The sequence below is a fragment of the Ovis aries genome, chromosome 25, assembly GCF_016772045.2.
Source record: "Ovis aries strain OAR_USU_Benz2616 breed Rambouillet chromosome 25, ARS-UI_Ramb_v3.0, whole genome shotgun sequence".
Lineage (NCBI taxonomy): Eukaryota > Metazoa > Chordata > Mammalia > Artiodactyla > Bovidae > Ovis > Ovis aries.
The window spans coordinates 27,807,259-27,833,954 of record NC_056078.1 but is presented as its reverse complement, the minus strand read 5'-3'; the positions used below and the strand labels follow the sequence as shown (position 1 = coordinate 27,833,954).

Sequence of the window (26,696 nt, the reverse complement as noted above, 5' to 3'; positions counted from 1 at the left end):
TCTCTCTTGATTCTCTTTGGGGTGATTTTTAGTCTTTCAATGTTTATTTCATGGGCTTCTCTGGTGGCTCAGATGGTAAAGAATCTGCCTGCAGTGCAAGAGACTCAGGTTTGATCGCTGAGTTGGAAAGATCCCCTGGAGAAGGAAGTGGTTCCCTACTCCAGTATTCTTGCCTGGAGAGTTCCTTGGACAGAGGAGCCTGGCAGGCTACAGTCCATGAGGTCACAGAGGCGGGTTTGTTACAGTTATGATACAGTGAATAACTGTCTACATGTGTAATTTCAGAGGTGTGCAAGAGTATCAGTAGTGTATTAAATCAGAATTGGAATTGCTACGTCATTGTATGCAACTTATTTGGGTGATTTTGATGGATATTACCAAATTGCCCTCCATAGATTGTACCAATTTACACATTCCTCAGCAATGCCATTTCTACAGCACTGCTAACAACTATGTTTTCAAATTTCTAGGTTTTACCAGCATAATGAGTGAATGTCAGTATAGTTTTTTTTTTTTTTAAGGACTTATTTATTTTTGGCCATGCTGGTTCATCGTTGCTGCATGCAGGCTTTCTCTAGTTGCAGATGAGGGTCACTCTTTGTTGTGATGCATGGGCTTCTTATTGAGATGGCTTCTCTTGTGAAACACAGGCTCTAGGCACTCAGGCTCAAGTACTTGCAATGCATGGGCTTAGTTTGTGAAACACTGGCTTAATTGCTCCATGGCATGTGGGATCTTCCTGGACTAGGGATAGAACCCATGTCGCCTGCATTGGCAGATGGATTCTAAACCACTAGACCACCAGGGAAGCCCTCAGTATATTTTTAATTTGCATTCTTTTATTATGCGTGATATTAAGTATCTTTTCATAGCTTACAGAGCCATGTTTATTTCTTTTTCCAACTGTCTTTTTATATCTTTAGCACAGCTTTCTGTTGGCTTGTGAAATAATATTTAATACTTTCTAATGGTTATAATTTTAATGTTTGTATTACATTGTAGTCTATTATTATAAAATTGTTTATCTTTCTATAGTTGGATACTTGATCTCCTTTTCAAGTGTGGCTGTTATATTTATTTTATTTTGCTGTGAACAGTTAATTAAGAAGAAGACAATGGCACCCCAATCCAGTATTCTTGCCTGGAAAATCCCATGGGCGGAGGAGCCTGGTAGGCTGCAGTCCATGGGGTCTCGAAGAGTCGGACACCACTGAGAGACTTCACTTTCACTTTTTGCTTCGATGCATTGGAGAAGGAAATGGCAGCCCATCCCAGTGTTGTTGCCTGGAGAATCCCAGGGATGGGGGAGCCTGGTGGGCTGCTGTCTCTGGGGTCGCACAGAGTCAGACACGACTGAAGCGACTTAGCAGCAGCAGCAGCAAGGGTTATAATTTTAATATTTGTATTACATTGTAGTCTGTTATAAAATTGTTTATCTTTCTATGGTTGGACACTTGATCTCATTTTGAAGTGTGGCTGTTATATTTATTTTGCTGTGAACAGTTAATTAAAATGATTCCCCTTCCTTGGGTTGCTTATTTGGGAATCAAGAATTTTAGGCTTTGGTACTAATTAGCTATGAGTAAACTGCATAACTTATCTGGATCTTTGTTCCTTCACCTGTAAAATAGGGATGTTTAATTAAGTGATTTTCTGGTTCTGTGCCCCTTTGAAATTCACCGAAAGTGATACTTTAAGCATAATAGTTTAAAAATAATAGATATGGAAACACAGCAATGTTATACTGTTACAGGTTTTTGTTGTTTGTTTTTAACTAACTTGTTCTGTTTCTTGTTGCATGGATAATGCTTTTCTTCGTAACAGAATTGTCTTTTACTTGCTTCCCCTGACATTTCTTAATTAGAAATACCTCTTCATCTTTTTTCAGTTCACATAAAAGCTATTTTTTAGAGGCATGGTTCTTTTTGGAGTAGGATAAGGACTCTTAGGGCAGAGAAAAATGCACTGGTTTTGATTTTATTTAATCCATGTCATAAATGTACATGTTTATCTTCATTACTACATAACTGCAACCAATTGGCCTATTCAATTTTCCAGAAAGTGGATGTCCTTAAATCTGTTTAAATGGTCTCTTATCAAAAATTAGCACATTCAACTAGTTACACCATTTCTTCAGTACAAAGCTGGGAATTAAATTATAATAGTCTGTTCTCAGTGAGATAATTTTTTCCCTCAAGTTTACTTGGCATCTTTGGAAATTACACTAGAAAAGATGAATAGATGTATATTTTGTTGTGTACTTTGGAGAATGAGATTAAAATCAGTGGTGAAATGAGGTGTAGACAGTAACATTTGAATTACAATGCCAAATGTAAGTGGAATGTTCCTATAACTCAGGACCTCCAATGTTTAAAATCCTCTGAAGCCATAGCATACAGAAATTGGTTCTCAAAGCTAGTAAGTTTTGAACCATGTATATACTGTTTTAGTCTCTCCCCCTAACTGAAATAGATTAAATTTTGCATTATCTTTTTTCACCAGAGGTATGAGAACATGAAAGAGAGAAAACAAACCCTAAAACTCCTGTAGGTAGTTGTCTCATCGTAGATAAACTCTTCTTTGGGGAGGAGATGAGCTTACTTTGTGCACAGCTGTTTAGCAGTAGAGTTGAGACTAGATCTTGAGTCACTGGATTCCTATATTACTTAATGTTGTCGTTATTATTTTAGTTTTTTTCCTGTTTGTCTTCCACATCTCCTATGCAGTTAGATTTTTTGGGGGCCATGCTACACAGCTTGCGCGACCTTAGTTCCCCAATCAGAGATTGAACCCAGGCCTTCAGAAGTGAGAGCACAGAATCAACCACCGGACTGCCAGGGAAATCCCTGCTCCAGCTTTTGATTGGTTGTTATTTGTCTTTCACATTGAAAACTTTCAAGTGCCCTTTTCTTACTGTTGTCAGTGATGAATAATGTTTTCACCAGATATGAGTATTTTAGTTATGCTTGTTTTTGTTATAGACAAAAGCAATGCTGTGTATGAGTGCACTTGTGGGTTTGGAAAATGTTAATTTAAAAATGAATTGGAAGTTGACTGACAGGAAGGAAACAAAAGGACAATCTCCTTGGTGCTGGAATTTGCTAGATTATGTGCAATAAAATGAGGTGACTTCTAGGATAGGAAGGGATGTAAGAATTGTGTTGCTGAAGCTTAGGTTATATGACATAGAAAAAACTAATTATTTCCCACTTTATCTGTAAGGGCAAGATTTAGCTCCAACTTTGATGTTGGAGCTAGGTTGAATGAAGGAGGCTAGGAGAAAGATATACTTGAGATTATAGGTATTGATCTCAGAGAAGAGTCAGTAACCAGCTCAGGGAGACAGCTAAATAGTCTAACTTGACTTGGACCCAAACAACAAAAGACATAATATCTTGGGGCTGAAAAATGTACTTAAATGTACAGGGCCAGTACCTGTGTGATTTGTAACTTGACATTTTTCACATTAAAGTAAAATTGTTAAATATTTTAAGCAGCTATAATGTAACAACCACTGTGTTAGACTGTTTTCAGAAAGGTAAAGAGTAATTTTGACCTTAAAGGAAACTCAGAACCAAGTGTGTATGTTGAAGGTGGGGGCAAACTTATTTATGTTACAAATATGTGAATATGTGAGTATATGTACAAAGTACAAGATAATTTAAATCAGGAAGAAGTAAACTATGCTTTGAGAAAATCAAAAAAGAGAAGCATGGTTACTTTTTGTGATTTAAATGAATTGCCACTACAAAAAGTCATGTAATCTAGAAGAAATGCCTGTTTCTCCTTCAGTCACTTGTGGATGGCTTTACAGCGAGTTCTTTTGGTATAGCACTTAGCACATTTCTCAGACATCCATAGCTGCATCCTCACCACTGTCTGATCTCAGCCCAATTGGGAGTGGCGCTTTACAGATATATTTCTTTTTTGTTGCTCTGAAATAGCCCTGTTAAGTAGTGACTGCTCCCTATATCTGAAGTCTTTACCCCTTAGTACTTTTTTACCTGTTGTAATTAATAATGCTTTATATTAAACTTTCCCTGTTCAAATTACCATGTGGTTTCTTCTAATTGTACCTTGACTGATATATCAGGTTTATGGGTCGTAGTATTTGTCTCATTTGATTGTTCTGAGGATTTAATGGGATAATATGTGGTATTGTCAAGTGTTTAGAATACTGTCTGCCATTAAATATCTAGTGTTTATTGGCTTTAATACTGTTATTATCATGATCATCACTGTCACTGCCATTTGCTAGGAATAATATTTCTACTTTTTGTCCATAGGATGTTTCGTCTTAACTCACTTTCTGCATTGGCAGAGCTGGCAGTGGGCTCTCGATGGTACCATGGAGGATCACAGCCCGCCCAGACCAGGCGACGGCTAATGATGGTGGCTTTTCTTGGAGCATCTGCAGTAACTGCAAGTACTGGTCTTTTGTGGAAAAGGTGAGTGTTAACTGACCATCCTATTCCTGCATGTACTTCTGTCCTTCCAGTTGTCTCTTTTATGGAAAAGGCGTTGATTTCTGGCTTAATATTCTATTATATGAGTATACTATATTTCTTTTATCCATTTTATCTATCAGTATATATTTGAGTTGTTTCCATGTTTTAGCTATTATGAGTAATGCTGCTATTAACATGAGTGCAAAAATCTCCTCATGACCCCGCTTTCAGTTCTTTTGGATATATAATCATAAGTGGAATTGCTGGATTTTATGTTAGTTCTATTTTTAATTTTTTGAGCAACCTTTTCTTGTAGAACTTTTAATGAATTTCATTGCTGTCACTCCTGCTAAGCTCTACCTGAGAATCTTTATTTGTTTAATATGGTGGACCTTCTTGATTAATAGATTTTTTAATTTTTATTTTTTGCATATCCAGGGCCCTTGCAGAATCTCCACCATCTGCAAACAACATCAAGAGTGAACTTGGTGATAAAGGGAAGAGTAAAGAGGAAGGGGAAGATTGTAATGCTGAAAAAAAGGCTGCAGGTGTTTGTCTTGAGCCTTATCCAGAAGAGAAAAAGAAGAAACGTTCTGGATTCAGAGATAGAAAAGTATGGAACACAATCTTATAAATTAATTAGAACTATAGTTAATTATATTTTAGAATAATGCTGTTGAGTCTTTTATCAGATATTTCAAATGATTTATATTCTCTGAAGTGATTCATTTCTTTGCAATTTTCCATCATGTTCTAAGGCAAATGTATTCTTTTAATGTGAAGTTAATTGGGGTAGTGAGAAGAATATAGGATTTGTAATCAAGATTAATATATCTTTTCTTTGTTCTTCAATTCAACTTTGTAAGGTGATCATTGCTTTTTGGATCTTTCTCATGCTGAATGTTCTCATATATGTGAAGCTGAGTCTGTGATATACTGATCTATGATGCCAGATTATAAAGGCAGAAGAAGATCTCTTTGGAAGTCTACAAATCAACTACTTTTTGAGGACAGCGTAAACTTTACATAACTCTAGCATTTAAAATCTTTAACAGAGTATATTGTTGTATATAGCTTTACCTGTGAAAAGTTTTAGCTCCTCTCTAGTAATCCCTGTGATGGTGGGTATTTGAATTCAGCAGACATGTGATGAAAAGTCAAAAGGCTGAATTTCTTAGACATTTTGCATGTTCACATTGAAATTCAGAAAATTACCTTTACTTGCTAAAAAATGTAACTAATCAACACAAGATAATTTGAGTTACTTTATGTGTGCTGCGGAGCATGTATAATTGCAAACAAGAATAGTTCCTTTGAGAATTTGGATCTTCTGTTTACTTGGAGGAAGCTCTTAAATATGTCATTCCCCAAAACACTTCTGTTAAAGTGAATTTGAACAGAATTTATGCACTACAAGTTAATTATCCATCATGCAATGTTTCCAAAATGATACATCTATTTAATCTTTTGCCCTGAGTGAACTTAAGGAAAGTTCAAATTTATCTTGCCACCAGCAGTTTCATTTATAGTCAAATGTTACATTTTATAATGTAGGGCTAAAATGACCCAAATAAACATTTGTTTTTGAATCTTCCATTTTCTGCTTCTACTTTCTACTTAGCAATTGAGTTGACTATATCCTATACTTCACAGAAAAAATAAAAGCTATCAGTGTAGTTTACTTAATTGGTAACTCCCAAAGCTATAAACCCTTTTTAATCTAAATCTGAAATATAGTCTTTCTTTCACTAAAGTCTCAGTGAATAGGCAATCATCCCATTTGTCATTTTGTCCCTGCAAACCTATTTAAACACTTATTCTTTCTCTATCCTTTTTTTTAGTTACTCTTTGTTATTCATTCTTTTACGTAGTCTATATATAGACATGTTGAAGACTCTTCTCTCATTAATTAAATTATAAGCTTCATTTTTAGTTGTAGTACATATATACAATGGAATATTACTCAGCCATAAAAAGGAATGCATTTGAGTCAGTTCTAATAAGATGGATGAACCTAAAACCTATTATACAGAATGAATTAAGTCAGAAAAAAACAGATATCATATATTAATGCATATATTTGGAATCTAGAACAGTGGTACTGATGAACATATTTGCAGGGCAGTGATGAAGACTTCCGTTGGTGGCTTCCCTGGCGGCTCAGATGGTAAAGAATCTACCCACATTGTGGGAGACCTAGGTTCAATCCCTGGGTAGGGAAGATTCCCCTGGGGAAGAGAATGGCAACCCACTCCAGTATTCTCACCTGAAAAATTCCATGGACAGAGAAGCCTAGAGGGCTACAGTCCATGGGGTTGCAAAGAATTGGACATGACTGAGTGACTACCACTTTCCCTTTCAATGGAGACACAGACGTAGAGAACAGACTGTGGATACAGGGAGAGGGAAAGTGGAAAGGGGGACAAATGGAGAGAGTAGCATGGAAACATATAGATTACCATCTGTAAAATAGGTAGCCAGTGGGAAGTTGCTGTATTACTCAGGGAACTCAGACCAGGGCTCTGTGACAACCTTTCATCAAGGTGGGATGGAGTGGGAGGTGGGATGGAGGTTCAAGAGGAAGAGGACATAGGTATACCTGTGGCTGATTCATGTTGATATATGGCAGAAACCGACATAATATTGTAAAGCAGTTATCTTTCAATTAATAATAAGCTTCATTTTTGATCATGCACTTTTTTCTAAATACTATCCTATTCAGATTTTTACCCTGGAATACCAAACTGCTACCGTCTTTACATGCTGCCTTTGATATCGCCATGCCTGCATGCTCAGTACTCAGTCATGTCCGTGGCTCAGTCTTTGTGGCCCCGTGGCCTGTAGCCCACCAAGCTCCTCTGTCCATGGGATTTTCTAGGCAAGAATACTGGAGTAGGTTGCCATTTCCTCTTCTGGGGATCTTCCCACCTCTCGTGTCTCCTTCAATGCAGGCCAGTTCTTTACCTCTGAGCCATCATTTTCATGTAAACTTTTTGCTTTTGTTCTTTTATGTTCCCTTGATTTTTCTGTAATATTTTAAATATCCAATGAGAAAAATAGAGACTACTATAATAAATATACATGTACCCACACTCGTTTTTATCAGTTTTTAACATTTGGCTATATTTGCTTCAGTTTTTTGTGTTTTCCTTTTTTTGTAAGAAGAAACAGTGAATATAAAAAATACATTGTTGTATGCTCTAACCTCATTTTTCTCTCTTCCTCTTCAGATGTAAACAAGTGTCCTGAATTTGTTTTTATTCCTGTGCATGGCCTGGTTGTCTTGTGTGTTTTATTTTATTTTAATTAAAAAAAATTCTCAAGTACAAAGATCTAGGACAGTCATATCACTTAGTTCATGGCATACTATTGTTGTTAGTTTGTGCATGCTTCTCTCTTTTATTTTATTTAGCTTTGTTTTATTTTTTTTAGTTTTAATTTTACTGTCCCTTTTGAAACCTCAGGTTCTCAATTCTGAAAAATTCTTACACATTGCTTCAATACTGATTCACTGTCCTTTCTTTTCTTTTGGAATTCTTTTTAAATGTCCTTTCTTTTCTTTTGAATCCTTACGATGCATCCTGTATATCTTTTAAATATTTTTCATGTTTTTTTCTTGTTAGTTCTTCCAGTACTCCCCCAAGGTCTCTTTTCTTTTTCTTCCAGTATTTTTTGTGGTAAACACACCGTAACATTTACCATCTTAACCAGTTTTGAGTGTATGGTTTAGTGGTAATAAAAACATTCATAATATTGTGCAGCCATCACCATCATCCGTCTTCATAAATGTTTCATCTTATAACACTGAAAATCTATACCCATTAAACATAACTCCCTACTATCCCCTTTCCTCAATCCCCCTAGCAACCACCATTCCACTTTCAGATTTTTGAATACCTAAGAAAGAAAAACCTCATGCAAGTGGATTCATATAGTATTTGTATTTTTGTAATTGGCTTATTGCACCTAGTTCTCAAGGGTTATCATGGTGTAGCATATGTCAGAATTTCTTAGGGCTAAGTAGTATTCCACTGTATGTATATACCATGTTTTGCTTATCCATTCATCTGTTTATGGATATTTAGGTTGCTTCCACATTTAAGCTATCGTAAATAATGATGCTCTGAACATGGGTATACACATATCTCTTTGAGACCTTGCTTTTCATTCTTTGGGGTATATACCCAGAAGTGAAATTGCATTATCATATGGTAGTTCTATTTTCAGTTGTGTGTGTTTTTTTTAAATGGAAGTGCTTGTTTTTATGAAAGCACTGTTTTTGGCAGTGCTGCACCATTTGACGTTCCCACCAGCAAGGGTTCCTCTTTTGCCACATCTTTGCTAACACTTGTTATTTTTGTTTTTTGATATTAGCTATCCTAATGGATCTGAGGTAGTATCTTGGTGTAGTTTTCATTTGCATTTCCCTGATGATCAGTGATGTTGAGCGTTTTTTCAAGTGCTTTTTGGCCATTTGTATATCTTCTTTGGAGAAATGTCTGTTTACATCCTTTGCCCATTTTAAAATTTTCTTTAATGGAGTTTTAGTAGTTTTCTATATGATCTGATCACTAATTTCTGCGGATTACCTTTTTACCTATTGATATTGCTGTTTGATGTACAGCAGATGTTTTTTAACTTATATAAGGTACCTTTTTTTTTGTCCACTTTATTTTTTTAATTGAAGGATAATTGCTGTACAGAATTTTGTGGTTTTCTGCCAAACAACAATAATCAGCCATAGGTACACCCATGAAGTCTTTCTTTTTTTTCTATCGTTGCATATGCTTTTGGCATCACATCCAGGAAAGCACTGCTAAATCTAGTGTCTTGAAGCTTTGTTCTACGTTTTCTTCTAAGAGTTTTCTAGTTTTAGATCTTTCATTTTGGTCTTTGATTCACTGTGTGTTAATTTTTGAATATGGAGTTAGATAAGGGTGCAACTTCATCTTTTTTAAAAGTTTTCTTGTTTTTTTTTTCTTTTTTGGCTGCATCTCACAGCATATAGAACTTCCTTGACTAGGGATCAAACCCGTGCCCACTGCAGTGGAATTGGAAGTCTTAACCGTTGGAGCACCAGGGACGCCCCCAACTTCATTTTTTTGTATGTTTTTTGTTTTGTATGTGGATATCTTGTTTTCCCAACATTATTTGTCAAAAAGACTTTGCTTTCTCCACTGAATGATTTTGGCACCCTTGTCAAAAATCATTTGATGATATATATGAGGGTTTATTTCTGGGCTTTCTTTTCTGTTTGTTTGGTGTATATGCCTATCGTTATGCCAATACCACATTCTTCTTATGACTGTAATAAGTTTTGAAATCAGAAAGTTAGAGTCTTCCAGCTTTGTTCTTCTTTCAAAATTATATTGGTTCTCTGGAGTCCCTTGAGATTCCATGATGGACACATAGATTTTTTTCTATACCTTGGCTATTGTGAACAAAGCTGCAATGAACATGGAGTTCAGACACCACTTTGAGATGCTGATTTCATTTCCTTTGGCTATATACCCAAAAGCTGGATTATTGGGTCATATAGTAGTTCTATTTTTAATTTATTGAAGAACCTCCATACTGTTTTCATAGTGACTGAATCAATTTAACATTTCCACCAGCAGTGCAGAAGTGTCCACTTTTCTCGATACCCTCACCAATACTTGTTATCTGTCTTCTTTTAAAAAAGACAACAACAAACTTTTTATTTTACATTGGAGTATAGTTGATTAGCAATATTATGTTAATTTCAGGTGTACAGCGCTGTGATTCAGTTTACACATGCAAATATCTATTTCAAATTCTTTTTCTATTTAGGTTATTATAGAATATTGAGCAAAATTCCCCCATGCTATACAGTATTCCTTGTTCATTATCTGTTTTAAATATAGCAGTGTATACATGTCAGTCTCAAACTCTGAGTCTGTCCCTCCCCTCACCATGAGTTTGTTCTCTTAAGTCTATGAGGCTATTTCTATTTTGCAAATAAGTTCATTTGTATCATTTACTTAGATTCATATGTAAGCCAATATCATATGATATTTGTCCTTCTGACTTACTTTACTTCATATGATAAACTCCAGGTCCATCTGTGTTGCTATAAATGGCATTATTTCATTCTTTTTAATGGCTGAGTAATATTTCCTTGAGTATATGTACCACGTCTTCTTTATCCATCCATCTGTCAATAGATATTCAGTTTGCTTCCGTCTCTTGGCTATTGTAAACAGTACTGTATTGAACACTGGGATACATGGGTTTTTTTCAAAAAAATGTTTTTCTCCAGATACATGCTCAGGAGTGGGATTGCTGGATCATGTGGTAGCTCTATTTTTAGTTTTTTAAGGGGCCTCCATATTGTTCTCTGTAGTAGCTGTATCAGTTTACATTCCCATCAACAGTGTAGGAGGATTCCCTTTTTACCACACCCTCTGTAGCATTTATTGTTTGTGGACTTTTTGATGATGACCATTTTGACTGGTATCAGCCCCTCATTATAGTTTTAGTTTGTATTTCTCTGATACTTAGTGGTGTTGAGCATCTTTTCATGTGCCTTTTGGAGAAGAAACAATATTGTAACAAATTCAATAAAAACTTTAAAAAAAGCTAGATTGCTAAGTGAAAAAACACAAAAATATACTATACCATATATCTATATTAAACTGTAAAAATGCAGAAATGCAGGAAGTCTGTTACTTTACCTATTATTTCAAACTAAAACTAATCAGTAATATTCAGCAGTGTATTTTTTGGGTAACAATGAAGAATCTAATTTTCAGTCTGTAAATCATTGACTTTTAAGTTGTTCTTTTTCTACTTTTATCTTACATATGATTGACTTAACATTTTAGTTGACAAAGCCATCTTTGACAGTAGCTGTAGCTTATATCCTAAATATTACAAACTGATTATTTTTGTTTTGTAGCTGGTATGACCCAGCAGATGTAGTAAAATATAAAATGCCTTTGGTTTAAGACTTGTAGCTAAGTTTCAAGGCTGCTAAGGGGTTGAAAGGTTGCTAAGGGAATGCTTAGTGTGTCTGCCATGTGCCAAATCTATTGAAAAATTTTCTGAAATCAGTATTCAGACTTTAATGCAAATTACCTTTAGAAAGATTCCTGTCACGTATAGTTACAAATTAGCATTCCTTTCTTGGTGACTGAGAGCACATCTGGTAATGGAATTGAGTCCATTGTTAACCAGCTGCTCTCGGTGACCTCAAAGTGACCATCTAGCCAGAAATGACAGTTACAATAATAGCTGTATTAATAAAGCAAATTAAAACATTAATAATTTTTTTAAATATAGACATTGAATAATGTTTTTTATAGATATTGAATTCACTGATAGATTTTTTAAATTTTTATTTGAAGGATAGTTGCCTTACAATATGGATTTAGATCCATATTGTATGGATCTAAATAATAATCCAATAATTGATCATATTGCCTTGACATAATTTATAGCCAGTTATTTATAAGATACTATTTAGTATTGGTTATCTCAACATATAAAATTCTAGTATGAGAGAAATCTTTTCAACAAAGTACTATATAGGTTGTATAAGAATATTACGCAAAAGATAACAGTATTTTTGTATGTTTCATGTACAGATGGGGTCTTGGGGGCTAGATAAAGAAATGGACTTTTATATTAACATTATATTAACTTTTATATTAGCTTTTATGTTAATGTTATACTCTTTTAGTTAAATGTATGCCATATGTAATTTTGTTCCTATTCAAATATTTTCTTATGTTCTTCCCACATCTACTCTTTTCTAAATATGCTATATTTAAATGTTCTCTGGAAGTCTAATGTTTCAGTCCAAAGTAAAAGTCTTTGCTTCAGACGTGTTAATAATTGAGTTTCTGTGATATGTAATTTTATTTTTTATGCTATTAACGTAATTTATATTTGAAAGAGTTGTTCAGATCTGTGAAAGTCCCATGTCTGTTTTAGAATTCAGGAAATTGCATGAAAGTAAAACTGTAAAATTAGTCCCTTCTAGAAAACTTGGTATTTAAAAAATGGTAGGCTCTCATGTGTATGGAGCCTTTGACTGAGACTTTTTGAATTCTTGTATGACATTTTTCTTTTGCTTGCTTTCAATGATTTAGGAAATTAGGAAACTATTCAAAAACTTCTAAGGCTTCCCTGGTGGCCCAGTGGTTAAGAATCCACCTTGGATTGCAGGGGACACTTGTCAATCCCTGGTCCAGGAATATTCCACATGTCTTAGGGCAACTAAGCCTGTGGGCTTACAACTACTGAGCCTGCACACCCTAGAGCTGAGATTACCTTCACTGGCAGCAAACAGAGAAAGCTCTCATGCAGTAATGAAGACCCAATACAGCCAAAGTTTAAATAAAATAAAGTTGTTTAAAAAGGGAGGGGATTTACATATATATATATATATATATATATATATATATATATATGGAGAGAGTTATGACTGATTTGTAATGCTGTACAGCAGAAACCAACCAACATTGTAAAGCAATCATCCTCCAACTAAAAAAAACACCTTAAAAAACATTCTAAACAAAACTTATACAATCATTGCTTCAACTGAAGTATGAATAGTAAATCATAGGTTTTTGAGACACAAGTAATTTCTAATATTAAGAAAAAACAGCTATAGGAAAAATGGTATAAAATTTCTCCCAAGTAAGAGAAAATACATGAAAATGAGAATTGCTTAATACAATAACACTTTCTGAATTTCTAATTTTAGGTGATGGAATATGAGAATAGGATTCGTGCATATTCCACACCAGATAAAATCTTCCGCTATTTTGCCACCTTGAAAGTAATCAGTGAGCATGGTGAATCTGAAGTGTTTATGACACCACAAGATTTTGTGCGATCCATAACACCCAATGAAAAACAACCAGAACGTAAGTTGCTACAGTGAAAAATAAGATTGTGGTTTTTATTTCATTATATGCTACTTTGTTTCTCTGTATCGCCTAAACTATGTAAGTCCATGCAATAATTATTCACTGTGTAGCTGCTGGATGTTAGGCATTGTGCTAGGCGTTAGGAGTAGAAAGGGGAGCCTGTAATCTAAAATGTTGAGATTATACCCCTCTGGTTGAGATTCATTGCTTGTTATAAAACTATTCCTGAAGGCAATGCATTACAGATGTTGCTCTTTGGTGGGATAGACAGAGATAGTAACAGGTAGTTTCAGGAGTGTGATGATTTGTTAAAGAACAGGTGCTATGGCAGTGTAAGGGGCACTTAACTCAACCTGGAAGTTTAGAGAATGGTTTCTAGAGAATACTTTTAAGTTTGAATAAAAGTTTTGAAGAACAGAGGAAAGGATGTCCCATCTAGATGAACCAGCCTGAAGAAATGAGATGTGAGGAAAGAAAATAAAGGGCTTAATATTGTAAGTTAAAGGTAATAATTTACAAATGCTTTTGGGAGACATGGTGGGAAAAATGACTCTGTCATTTTCTTCAGTAAAAAAATCAGTTCTTTCACTGAAGCAAATCATTATGCTGCCCAAAATGGACAAAATCAACTTTTGGATCACTGAAATCTAATAAAAAACTGTTATAGCAACCAGGGTAATGTTTAATGAAGCCAATAGATTTTGAAAAGAAAGTGTTGTGACCTTTTGGTTACCTGCCTACCATGCCCTATTTCCCTGCTTAGCAGCAGTCATGGGAATGGCAGCCTACATTCCTTTTGTGGCTTACTAGTGATGGGGAATTCAGTAAAGGGCAACGTATACAGTTTTGTTTTTTAAAAAGTGGGTGTGCCTTTTAACTCATCTGATAGTTTACTGAGCTACCAGCACAAAGATTTGCCTTTTGTTTCACCCACCTCAAAATGTCATCTATTTAAAAAATTTAAAGACATGTATACCACCTATAACCCATCAGGCCAAGAGACGGCAGATAGGACCAGCAGCAGACTAAAAAGCTTAAGAAGGAGGATGAGAATAAAGACATTTCAGGGAATAAGAGCTTTGAAAGGCTACTGCCTAGGGAATCCAAAGTGATGGCTCAGGGCCTGATGCATACTTGGAAAAGACTTGAGTGGCCTTGTATTTCTTGTTGATAGTTGTGCTCCATGGAAGTGGAGGTAAGTTAAGGCGGAGTTATAGGAGAGACTAGCTAAACATCACAGAGAAGGCAGTGGCACCCCACTCCTGTACTCTTGCCTGGCAAATCCCGTGGACAGAGGAGCCTGGTAGGCTGCAGTGCATGGGGTCGCTAGGAGTCGGACATGACTGAGCGACTTCACTTTCACTTTTCACTTTCATGCATTGGAGAAGGAAATGGCAACCCACTCCAGTGTTCTTGCTGGGAGAATCCCAGGGGCAGCGGAGCCTGGTGGGCTGCCGTCTATGGGGTTGCACAGAGTCAGACACGACTGAAGCAACTTAGCAGCAGCAGCAGCTAAACATCAAAAGAGCACCCTAACTCGGGGCCAATCTACAAACACTAAAATAGTTGGGATGTGTTTTGTTTGTTGGTTTGTTATTTTTTGCATCTAACATTTAAGGAAATTCTGTGAGAGCACTTGATGACTGCTTAAATAATAGAGCAGAAACTTCACTGATGACACATGAGGAAGAATAGTCTTTGCAAGAATAGTTTGGAAAAGTCACTAAACAAAGTGATGACTGTAGTCCTCAGCAAGTTACAATGTCAGACTCTGGGAAAAAGAGAGAATCTGATTTCCAGAATTACGACATTGCAATATTAAAAATGTCTAATTTTCAGTTTGAAGAATTGCATGGCTTATCAACAATTATCAGAATAGGAGGGGAAAAAAAGAAATAGAAACCATCCCCAAGGAAATCCAGACATTGTGCTTACTAGACAAAGACTTTAAATCAGCTATCCTAAATATGCTCAAAGAGCTAAAGGAAACCATAGGCAAGGGGCTATAGGAAATAGGGAGTATTATGTATTAATAAATAGAGAATATTCATAAAGAATTAAAATTATGAAAAGTAATTGAGTAGGAATTATTGAACTGATGGTGAAGTGGTTAAGAATCCACCTGCCAATTCAGGGGCCACAAGTTCAGTCCCTGATCTGGGAAGATCCCACATACCATGGGGCAACTAAGCCCTTGCGTCCCAACTAGTGAGCCTGCACACCTCGAGCCTGTGCTCCACAACAGGAGAAGCCCCTGTGATGGAGAGGCCTGTGCACTGTACCTTAACTAAGAGTAGCCCTTGCTTGCTGCAACTAGAGAAAGCGTGTGCTCAGCAGCAAAGACCCAGTGCAGCCAAATATAATTACAAAATTTTAAAAATTATTGCACTGAAAAGTAGATAAAATAAAAAATTTACTGAAAGAGTTCAATATAGATTTGAGCAGTTAGATTAAATAATCAGAATCTTGGCGATAGGTCAGTTGATGTGCAGTCTGAGGAGCAGAGCAAGAAGAATGAATACAAATGAATAGAGCCTAAGGTACTTGTGGGACAAAAGCAAGAATACCAACATATGCATAATAGGAGTTCCAGAAGGAGAAATTAAGACAATTTCTAGATAGTAAAAGCAGAGGAAGTTTGTTGCTAACTGGAATCCTTTAGGCTGAAATCAAAGTATATTGAATAGTAACCAAAATCATACAAAGAAAATTTTTTAATGATAAAGACCTGTAAAGGTATATAGGAAAATAGAAAAGTCAGTATTGTTTTTGGAGTTTTAACTCCTATTTTGTTTTCTATATGAAGAAATTTGTAAAACAACAATTACAGATATGTTAATGTTGATTCAAAGTAGATTATTAATTTAAGATGTTAATTGTAATCCTCAGGTTAACCACTAAGAAAATCACTAAAAAATATACAAAAAAGGCAATGAGGAGTGAATTAAAATAGTACACTAGAAAAAAAAATCAAACACAAAAGAAGGCAAGATCAGAGAAATGAAGGGATAAAAAAGACATGACATATAGCATACAAATAACAAGATGGAAGAAGCAAGTCCTTCCATATTAATAATTTAAATCTAAAACAAACTCACCAGTTAAAAGACAGAGACTGACAGGAGATTAAAAAATATGATCTACCTATATATTGTCCACAGGAAACTCACTTTAGAAGAGTGTTGCATGCCTGCTCAGTCCCTCAGTTGTGTCTGACTCTTTGCAACCCATTGACTGTAGCCCACCAGGCTCTTCTGTCCTTGGAATTTTCCAGGCAAGAATACTGGAGTGAGTTGCCAATTCATACTCCAGGGCAGCTTCCCAACCCAGGTATCGAACACATGTGTCTTGCATCTCCTGCGTTGGCAGGCTGATTCTTTACCATAGGACATTATATGAAAAATCATTTTTACATATAAAAGGGTTAGTTCATCAAGCAGATATAACAGTGATAAATATATGTGTATACACCCACCAAATAACAGACTCCAAAATATGTGAGAGAAAGATTGACAGAATTGAAGGGAGAAATCGTTTTACAATAATGGTTAGAGACTTCATAACCCTGTTTCAGTGGTGAAAAGAACATGTAGACAGAAGGTCATTAAAGAAACAGAGGACTTAACTCTCTATGAACCAGCTAAATCTAATAGACATATATAGAACACTTCACTCAAGAGTATCAGGATACATTTCTTCTCAAGCGTACATCAGACATTCTCCAGAATAGACCAGATAGACCATGTGTTAGGCTACAAAACAAATCTTAATAAATTAAAAAATAAAAATCATCAACAAACCAGACACAAAAGGCCACTTATTATATGATTGCTTTTTAAAAATTTTTATTTTATATTGGGATATTATTTCATTTGTATAACATATCTAGGTAAATCTAGAGATAGAAAGCAGGTTGTCAATTGCCAGCAGCTGGGTTGGGGGAATGCGAACTGACTGCTTAATGGGCACAAGGTGTTTTTTGTTTATTTTTGTTTTGGAGTGATGAAAATATTTGAAATTAGACAGATAGAGGTGGTAGTTATATAACACTATGAGTGTACTAAATGCTGCTAAACCAGACAATTTCCATTGATTGCACCGCCTTTTTAGCTTTTGAATCTTTTGAATTAGTTTTAACACCTTATTTTGTGACATGTGGAAGGAGAGATTAAAGATGATGTGTGTAAGACAGAGAAAAAGGATTGCGAGATATATTCCTGGGTTTTATGATGGCAAAATATTTTGTACTGTCAAATTATTTCTAATACCCAGATGAAATCTAATATGTGGCAATAACTTTAAATAAAACTGTACTTTGCTTCCAGTGTGACAGGGAAAATGAAGCAACACTTTAGGTAGGTTAGTAAAAATTATCTGGTCATTTAAGGAATTTCTCCCCCTTTGGAAATCATTATATATTCTAATTGCTTACATACATTTTGGCATTTAACTTTGTAGTTTTGTTTTTTAATTATTGAAAGACCTGTTATATGGACAGAATGGTTACTAAATGTCTCGTATGCCAAGCATATTTCTGATTTTGATAAAAAGTCAGAATAATGAATAATTGCTTTTCTTTTAAAATAATAATCATGAGGGAAAATTGTAATATATTAAAATGAAATTCAGGAGAAAATTTGGCTTCATTTTTGTTTGCTCATGAACACAAATTTCCACAAATGTTGATGTAGCAAAAGTAAAATATATATTATTCCAGTGTGGGTTGAAACAAAGAAAAGAATGAGGCTGTTTTTTTGTAGTTGAATTTGTCATCAGATGGTTGGACTCTAGCCAGTAGCTCATATTTCAACTTTGTTTTGTCATGGCTTTCACACATACTGTATCCCAGGATACCTAACAGATCTAAACTTGTAAGTTTTAGTTTTAGAATAGTTCAAAAATAATCACAAAGTTTTTAAGTGCGTAGAGTGCTAATGAATTTCAGTAGCAAGCTGATTAAGAATATTTTTGTACTGAATACCAAGAAAGTTTAGAGTAGCCATAGGTAAGCAGGAAGGACATTAAAAGAACTAAAAATATGTGGTGTATGACTTGAATATGTCTCATCTCCTTTCTGTGCAGCCTTAATATCATCAGCATCTCTGTGTACAGTGGATAAGACAGTTGCTTGCTGCTTGTAGTAACCAATTTTGCATAGCTAGCCAATGACTTGGAGAAGCAGCAGTATGGATAGAGTTTTTAAAGTACTTTGTAGAAAAACTTGAGCTTTGGTCAGAGCAAAGAGGATCTCTGTTTCCTTTCCACCGCGTCCCACTGGCTGATCTATTCATCTTGATCTGATTTTATCTACATGGAAGACAAAAGGGATGTGAAAAGAGAAGAGAGAGATCATACTATGAATTAACTTGTTCAGGACTCCATATTCTCCTTAGAATAAGAGTCATGCCCTTAGTGATACTCTTACTAGAGAGCCATTTTTTATCTTACCTAGAGCACTTTTCGGAGAAGGTGATGGCACTCCAGTACTCTTGCCTGGAAAAATCCCATGGGCGGAGGAGCCTGGTGGGCTGCCGTCTGTGGGGTCACATAGAGTCGGACACGACTGAAGCGACTTAGCAGCAGCAGCAGCAACAGAGTACTTTTCGTCTAAGACACATAATTTTACCCTCAATTATATTCAGTGGTTTTGGGTCAAGTTGGTTATGTAGGAGGATCCTGACCTCACCTTCCTCGCATGGACACTCCAAATCTACAACTGTATAAAGAAGAATAAGAAACTCCAAAACTAGATGAGCCACTCCTATACATCAGACAAATGAGAGAAAACCCACATCGAAATGGGTAGAAAAGGCTGAGACACAATCTCGCCATAAACTCCACTCCTGGCACAGTAACCAGTGGTCGGGAGGGAACTCACAGATCTGAGCTTCTAACTGAGGAGTGGGAGGTTTAAATCTCGCATCTGGCACCCCAGCTTTTGAGACCTACACCTGCAAGGTAAGCCCCAGAATATCCAGATTTGAAAGCCAACGGGACTTGCATCTGAAAGACCCACAAGCCTATAGTGAACTAAAGAGCAGTTCTTTAAGTGCTCATGCCTGGCTACCCTGCAGGGACCAGTGCAAAGGTATTTGAGTGAAAAGTGCCCAGTCTTTCTGTGTAAGAGGCCTGTTTGCTTATCTTACAGCACTGGCCTGAGAGGTAGACATCTAATTTAACACATACCTAGGAGCCTACTGAAATATTCTCCAAAGACAGAGGCTTGCACTCTCCCTCTGCCTTGTTCCAGGTCTCCAGTCTCTCCTTGAGAAGAGCTTGTGCATATCCAGTGCCCTGTTCTTTGCAGTAGCTGCCCAAGAGACACCCCTTGTTCACCTGCCTCTGGTGGGCAGCAGGGTTTATGTTCACAGGTTCCATAGGACTGTAACAAATACAGAAACCATTCTTAACTGGCTACCACCCTCAGGGCACAGCACGGATGTAGCAAATTGAAACACCGCCAGTATTTCTGTGAAACAGGTACCTTTGCTTATCTTGGAACTTTGGCTTGCGGAGAAGGCTTCTGGTTTAATACACATCCAGAGACATGCTGAAATACTTTCTAAAGATTGTAGAGGCCAGTAGGAGCCATCTTTGCATACCTTTCTGCCTTGCCCTAGGTCACTGGTGTCTCCCAGAGGGGGATTTGTGTGCATGTCTAGCATCCTGGTTTTGCAGCTGGCACCCAGGACACATCCTTTGATCATTTGCCTCTAGTGGCCACTGGAGCTTACATTCTCAGGTCCCATAGGGCTGTAACAAATGGAGAAACAGTTGTTAACTGATTAGCCCATGCCAGGGCACAGCACAGATAACCAGCATGAAATACACCCCAGTCTTTGTGTAAAGAGGCTTACTAACTTATCTTCATGGCTGTGGCCTGAGGGGAGGCTTCTAATTAAACACACATCTATAGTCTGACTATAAACTTCTTCAGAGACTGGGCAGGCCAGTGGGCATCATTTTTGTGTTCTCCCTGTACCCTGTCCCAGATTGCTGGTATCTCTGAACAGGGAGCTTGTGTATATGTTTGACTTTCCAGCTTTTGTGCCTGCCGATGACCAGTGGGGCTTGTGGTAGCAAACGAAGTAGCAATTCTTAATTGTCTATCACGTCAAAGCTTAGTGCCCAGTTGAGCGACTGAACAACAAACAAAAACAAAACAAGAAGTACAGATATACTAATTGGACGTATTCCCTGGTGGCTCAGATGGTAAAGTGCCTGTCTACAGTGTGAGAGATCTAGCTTCAATCCCTGGGTTGGGAAGATCCCCTGGAGAAGGAAATGGCAATCCACTCCAGTATATTGCCTGGAAAATCCCATGGACAGAGGAGCCTGGAAGGCTACAGTCCATGGGGTCGCAAAGAGTCGGACACGACTGAGCGACTTCACTTCACTTCACTTCACTTCATACAGTGGTGAAACCACCAGCGTAATCAAAATGATGAATATATTCATCACCCCCTAGGATGTCTTTGTGCCCGTTTGTAATCCTGCCTTCCCACTTTTTCCCTGGCAAGTTTCAGGCAACCACTGATCTTTCCATCTTCCATATCCTTACTGGTTATCTATTCCTGTCTCTGTCAATTATTGAGAGAAGGGAGTTGATCTCTAACTTTTATCTGTGAATTTGTCTGTTTGTATCTTTTCAGTTCTATCAGCTTTTGCTTCAGATGTTTTGAAACTCTCTTATTAAGTACATGCACGCTTAGGATTATTCTGTCTTCCTGGTGAATTGACCCTCTTTCATTATATAATTGACCCTCTTTATCCTTGCTAATATTTCTTTTGCTCTAAAGTCCATATAGTCTGATATTTATGTAGCTACTCTGTCTTTATTTGATTCACTTTTCATGGTACATCTTTTTCCATCATTTTACTTTTAACTTACCTATACGATTATATTTAAAATAGGTTTTTTATGGACCACATGTAGTTGGATCTTGTTTTTTATCCAATATGACAGTTTCTACCTCTTAATTAATATATTTAGATGATTTATATTTAATGTAATTTTTGATATGTTTAGATTAAGGTCTACCATTTAATTGTTTTCCCCTTTTATGTTACTCTTTTACCTCTTTCCTGCATTCTTTTCAGATTATTTAGAGTTTTTTTTGTTTGTTTGTTTACTTATTTATTTTTGGCTGTGCTGAGTACTCCTTGGAAGAAAAGTTATGACCAACCTAGATAGCATATTGAAAAGCAGAGACATTACTTTGCCAACAAAGGTCAGTTTAGTCATGGCTATGGTTTTTCCAGTGGTCATGTATGGATGCGAGAGTTGGGCTGTGAAGAAAGCTGAGCACCGAAGAATTGATGCTTTTGAGCTGTGGTGTTGGAGAAGATTCTTGAGAGTCCCTTGGACTGCAAGGAGATCCAACCAGTCCATTCTAAAGGAGATCAGCCCTGGGTGTTCTTTGGAAGGACTGATGCTAAAGCTGAAACTCCAGTACTTTGGCAACCTCATGCAGAGTTAACTCATTGGAAAAGACTCTGATGCTGGGAGGGATTGGGGGCAGGAGGAAGAGGGGACAACAGAGGGTGAGATGGCTGGATGGCATCACCGACTCGATGGACTTGAGTCTGAGTGAACTCCGGGAGTTGGTGATGGACAGGGAGGCCTGGCATGCTGCGATTCATGGGGTCGCGAAGGGTCGGACACGACTGAGTGACTGAACTGAACTGAGTCCTCCTTGCTGCACAGGCTTTTCTCTAGTTGCAGCGAGCACGGGCTGCTCGCTAGTTGAGGTGCATGGACTTCTTATTCCAGTGGCCTCCCCCATTGAGGAGCACAGGCTCTGGGGTGCACAGGCTCAGTAGCTGTGGCATGTGGGCTGCACAGTTGCAGTTCCCAGGCTCTAGAGCACAGGCTCAGTAGTTGTGGCATGTGGACTCAGTTGCTCAGCATATGGGAGATCCTCCTGAACCACAGGTGGAACCTGTGTCTCCTGCATTTAGGTAGATTCTTCATCACTGAGCCACCAGGGAATCCCTGAAGATTTTTTCATATTTCATTTTAATTAATTTTGGCAGAGGAATTTAAGTATATTTTGTTGTGTATCTTTAATGGTTGCTACTGGGATTATAATATATCAATACATAGTTAATTTTTCACACTTTACTAAGAATTTATAGTTTACTGCTTCAAGTGGAGTATTCTCCCCAGTTTGTGGTATAGTATCATATGTATTAGGCTTCCCTGGTAGCTCACCTGGTAAAAGGATCCGCCTGCAATGCAGGAGACCCCAGTTCGATTCCTGGGTTGGGACTCCCTTCCTGGAGAAGGGATAGGCTACCCGCACCAGTATTCCTGGGCTTCCCTGCTGGCTCAGACGATAAAGAATCCACCTACAATGCAGGAGATCTGGCTTCAATCTCTGGGTTGGGAAGATCCCCTGGAGGAGGGCATGGCAACCCACTCCAATATTCTTTCCTGGAGAATCCCCATGGACAGAGGAGCCTGGCAGGCTATATAGTCCATGCAGGAGTTGGACACAACTGAGTAACTAAGCACACATCATATGTATTAGAGCTACATAAGTTGAAAACTCTTTCCAGATACTGTTTTAAGGTTTTATTTCGACTGCCAAAATAGTCTGTTAAATTTATCTGTAATAAGTATTAGGTATTTCTGTTGTTCTTTATTTATTCCTTAAGTTCCATATTTTCTTCTGGTATCACTTTCTTCACACTTGAAGGATAACATTTTTAAAGCAGTTCTGCTATTGATGAATTCTCTTGGTTTTCCTTCATTTGAGAACATTTTTATTTTGTCTTCATTCTCTTTTTTTAAGGTTTTTTTTTTCCCAGGTATTTATTTATTTATTTATGACTGTGCTGGGTCTTTGTTGCTGCCCACAGTCTTTCTCTAGTTGTGGGCAAGTAGGCTCAGGAATTGTTATGCATGGGCTCAGTTGCCCCCAGGCATGTAAGATCTTCCTGGACCAGGGATTGAACCTATGTCCTTTGCATTATTGCAGGGCAGATTTTTAATCACTGAATCACCAGGGAAGCCCTGTCTTCATTCTTGAAAAATATTTTCACTAAATAAAGAAATCTGGGTTGAAACTCTTTTCTTTCAGCACTTTAAACTGCCTGTTTAAAAATTTTTTTTTCTTTGCCTTTGATTTTTAGCAGTTAGATTCTAAGCAAATGTTTATCTGATGAACTTGAACTATACTTTGTTTTGTTGACTGACATAAGCTGAAAATACAATCATTTATATAAAATTTTAGGATAATTTTCTGCATCCATTTTTTAGAATGAATTCTTCAAACTGAAAAATGAATCTCTAAATATTGAAGCTGGGACTTCTTATGTAAAATTATATAGTTTCCATTTACTTAAGCTCTAATTTTTAGATTTTATATATGTGATTATATCAAAATTATATATATGATTCAGTTTCATTTATGTCTTTTGACAAAATGAGTAGCTATCATCTTTAAAACAAACCTCTTAAATGTTCACTCAAGAGCTTCAACTGAGACTATTCTTATTTGCACATTTATATTATTTTTAGTGTGGATTCAAGATGGGCAACTGCCATAATTTAAAAAGATTGTTAGACTTAAAATCGAAAACAATCATTTAATCCTTTTGAGGGTCATCTTTCTCATTAATGAAAAGGAGGAGATCGTGTTTAGGTCACTCTGTTAACATTAAATGACTGTGGGAGTTCTTTGAAGAGAGGTTTGAGAACCATAGAAAACACCCTAGGCATAGCAGCATAACATCCCGTGTTTCTAAGTTAAGACCCAAGAATGAGGGTGGAGAAATGGAAGGGGAGTCATCTGATTACATTTTCAAATAATACATGCTGTGTTTTCACCTTTCAGCATACTCTCCCTTCCCCACTGTAATTGAGCCTGTTAGAATTTTAAGAGAAGTAGGGAGTAAGGATAGAATGAAGTAGTCCATCCACATTTCCCATATTTCACCCCCCAACCATTTTAAGAACTGATCTAATCCAACCATCCCCTTCATTTGACAGGTAAAGAAATCTAAATATAACAGGATGAACCAATCATGTATTTCAACTAAGTACTTTATGTCTGTATTTGCTTTTAAATGACAGGAATTGTCAGTACATGCCAGGCTGTCCTTACATGCCCCTTCCTTTTTTTGGGTAGATGCCCATGGTAAAATATGTTCCCAACTATAGTAAAGAGCATTCAATGGAAAACATAAATCCGTTCAAGTTAACTTTTGAATTCTTTTGGATATTATGGTAATAATGTGAAATGTAGCTAGTCTAAATTGAGATGTGCTATAATTGTAAAATACACACTAGATTTAAAAAACTCAGTATAAATACAAAGTAAAATATCTCAATAAGTTTCATATTGATTATATGTTGAAATCATGCTGCTGCTACTGCTAAGTCACTTCAGTCGTGCCCGACTCTGTGTGACTCCATAGATGGCAGCCCACCAGGCTTCCCTGTCCCTGGGATTCTCCAGGCAAGAACACTGGAGTGGGTTACAAGTAAGTTTTGTTCATTTTACTTAAATGAGAAATGTTCTGCTAATACTTTCTGAATTATGTCATCTGTATTTCTGAATGAGAAAAGATCATGTATGACAGAAGATCTTGTATAACAGAAGACCTTGTATTGAGTCTCTGTTTTTCTATAATTCACTCTTCTATTTTCTCTTTTCCATTCTGTTGTCTTTTTGGCAGTGGTCCAGGGAAATAACTTTTTGTAATTTCCTGACAGTATGTTAAGAAATATGAGGAAATGAACAATCACAGTTTTGTTGTTGTTCAGTCGCTAAGTTGTGTCAACTCTTGCAGCCCCATAGAATGCAGCATCACGGTCTTCCCCGTTCTTTACCATCACCCAGAGTTTGCTCACATTCATGTCCATTGAGCCAGAGCTGCCATCCAGCCATCTCATCGTCTGTCGTCCCCTTCTCCTCCCGCCCCCAATCTCTCCCAGCATCGGGGTCTTTTCCAATGAGTCAACTCCTCGCAACAGGTGGACAAAGTTTTGGAGCTTCAGCTTCAGTATCAGTCCTTCCAATGAATATTCAGGACTGACTTCCTTTAGGATGGACTGACTTGATCTCCTTGCAGTCCCAAGGGACTCTCAAGAGTCTTCTCCAGCACCACAGTTTGAAAGCATCATTTCTTTGGTGTTCAGCCTTCTTTATGATCCAATTCTCATATCCATATATGACTACTGGAAAAACAACTGCTTTGATATATGGACCTTTATTGGCAAAGTGGTATCTCTGCTTTTTATTACGCTGTCTAGGTTTGTCATAGCTTTCCTTCCAAGGAGTAAGCGTCTTTTAATTTCATGGCTGCAGTCACCATTCTCAGTGATTTTGGAGCCCAAGAAAATGAACTCTGTCACTGTTTCCGTTGTTTCCTCATCTGTTTGCCATGAAGTGATGGGACCAGATGCCATGATCTTAGATTTTTGAATGTTGAGTCTTAAGCCAGCTTTTTAACTTTCCTCTTTCACCTTCATCAAGAGACTCTAGTTCCCCTTTGTTTTCTGCCACAAGAGTGGTGTCATCTGCATATCTGAGGTTATTGGTATTTCTCCCAGCAATCTTGATTCCAGCTTGTGCTTCATTCCCCCAACCATTTCACATGATGTTCTGTTCTCTGCATATAAGTTAAATACTCAAGGTGACAATATATAGCCTTGATGTACTCCTTTCCCAGTTTTGAATCAGTCTGTTGTTCCGTGTCCCATTCTAACTGTTGCTTCTTGCGCTGCATACAGGTTTCTCAGGAGGCAGGTAAGGTGGTCTGGTATTCCTATTTCTTGAAGAATTTTCTTCAGGTTGTTGTGATCCACACAGTCAAAGGCTTTAGCATAGTCGATGAAGCAGAAGTAGATATTTTTCTGAATCCTCTTGCTTTTCTGATGATCCAGCGGATGTTGGCAATTTGATCTCTGGTTCCTCTGCCTTTTCTAAATCCAGCTTGTACATCTGGAAATTCTCAGTTCACATACTGTTGAAGCCTAGCTTGAAGGATTTTGAGCATGACCTTGCTAACATGTGAAATGAATGCAGTGGTAGTTTGAATATATTGTTTGGCATTGCCTTTTTTTGGAATTGGAATGAAAACTGATCTTTTCCAGTCCTGTGGTCACTGCTGAGTTTTCCAAATTTGCTGGAATATTGAGTGCAGCACTTTAACAGCATCATCTTTTAGGCTTTGAAATAGTTCAGCTAGAATTCAATGGAATTCTCCACTAGCTTTGTTTGTAGTGATGCTATTAAGGCCCACTTGACTTCTCACTCTAGGATGTCTGGCTCTAGGTGAGTGATCACACCATTGTGTTTATCCGAGTCATTAAGATCTTTTTTGTATAGTTCTTCTGTGT

The 26,696-nt window shown here is 37.0% G+C and overlaps 1 protein-coding gene across 2 annotated transcripts in view; it reads left to right on the top strand.

Moving 5' to 3' along the window:
* The window catches only part of MICU1 (mitochondrial calcium uptake 1), a 234,422-nt gene that overhangs the window by 36,053 nt on the left and 171,673 nt on the right, over nucleotides 1–26,696 (top strand). For both annotated transcript variants that reach the window (XM_015104425.3, XM_012105260.4), the window contains exons 2-4: nucleotides 4,287–4,448; nucleotides 4,887–5,061; nucleotides 13,180–13,342. In XM_015104425.3, the coding sequence (XP_014959911.1) occupies nucleotides 4,288–4,448; nucleotides 4,887–5,061; nucleotides 13,180–13,342 (499 nt within the window). In that variant the 5' untranslated portion in view covers nucleotide 4,287. The remainder of the gene's footprint in view (nucleotides 1–4,286; nucleotides 4,449–4,886; nucleotides 5,062–13,179; nucleotides 13,343–26,696) is intronic.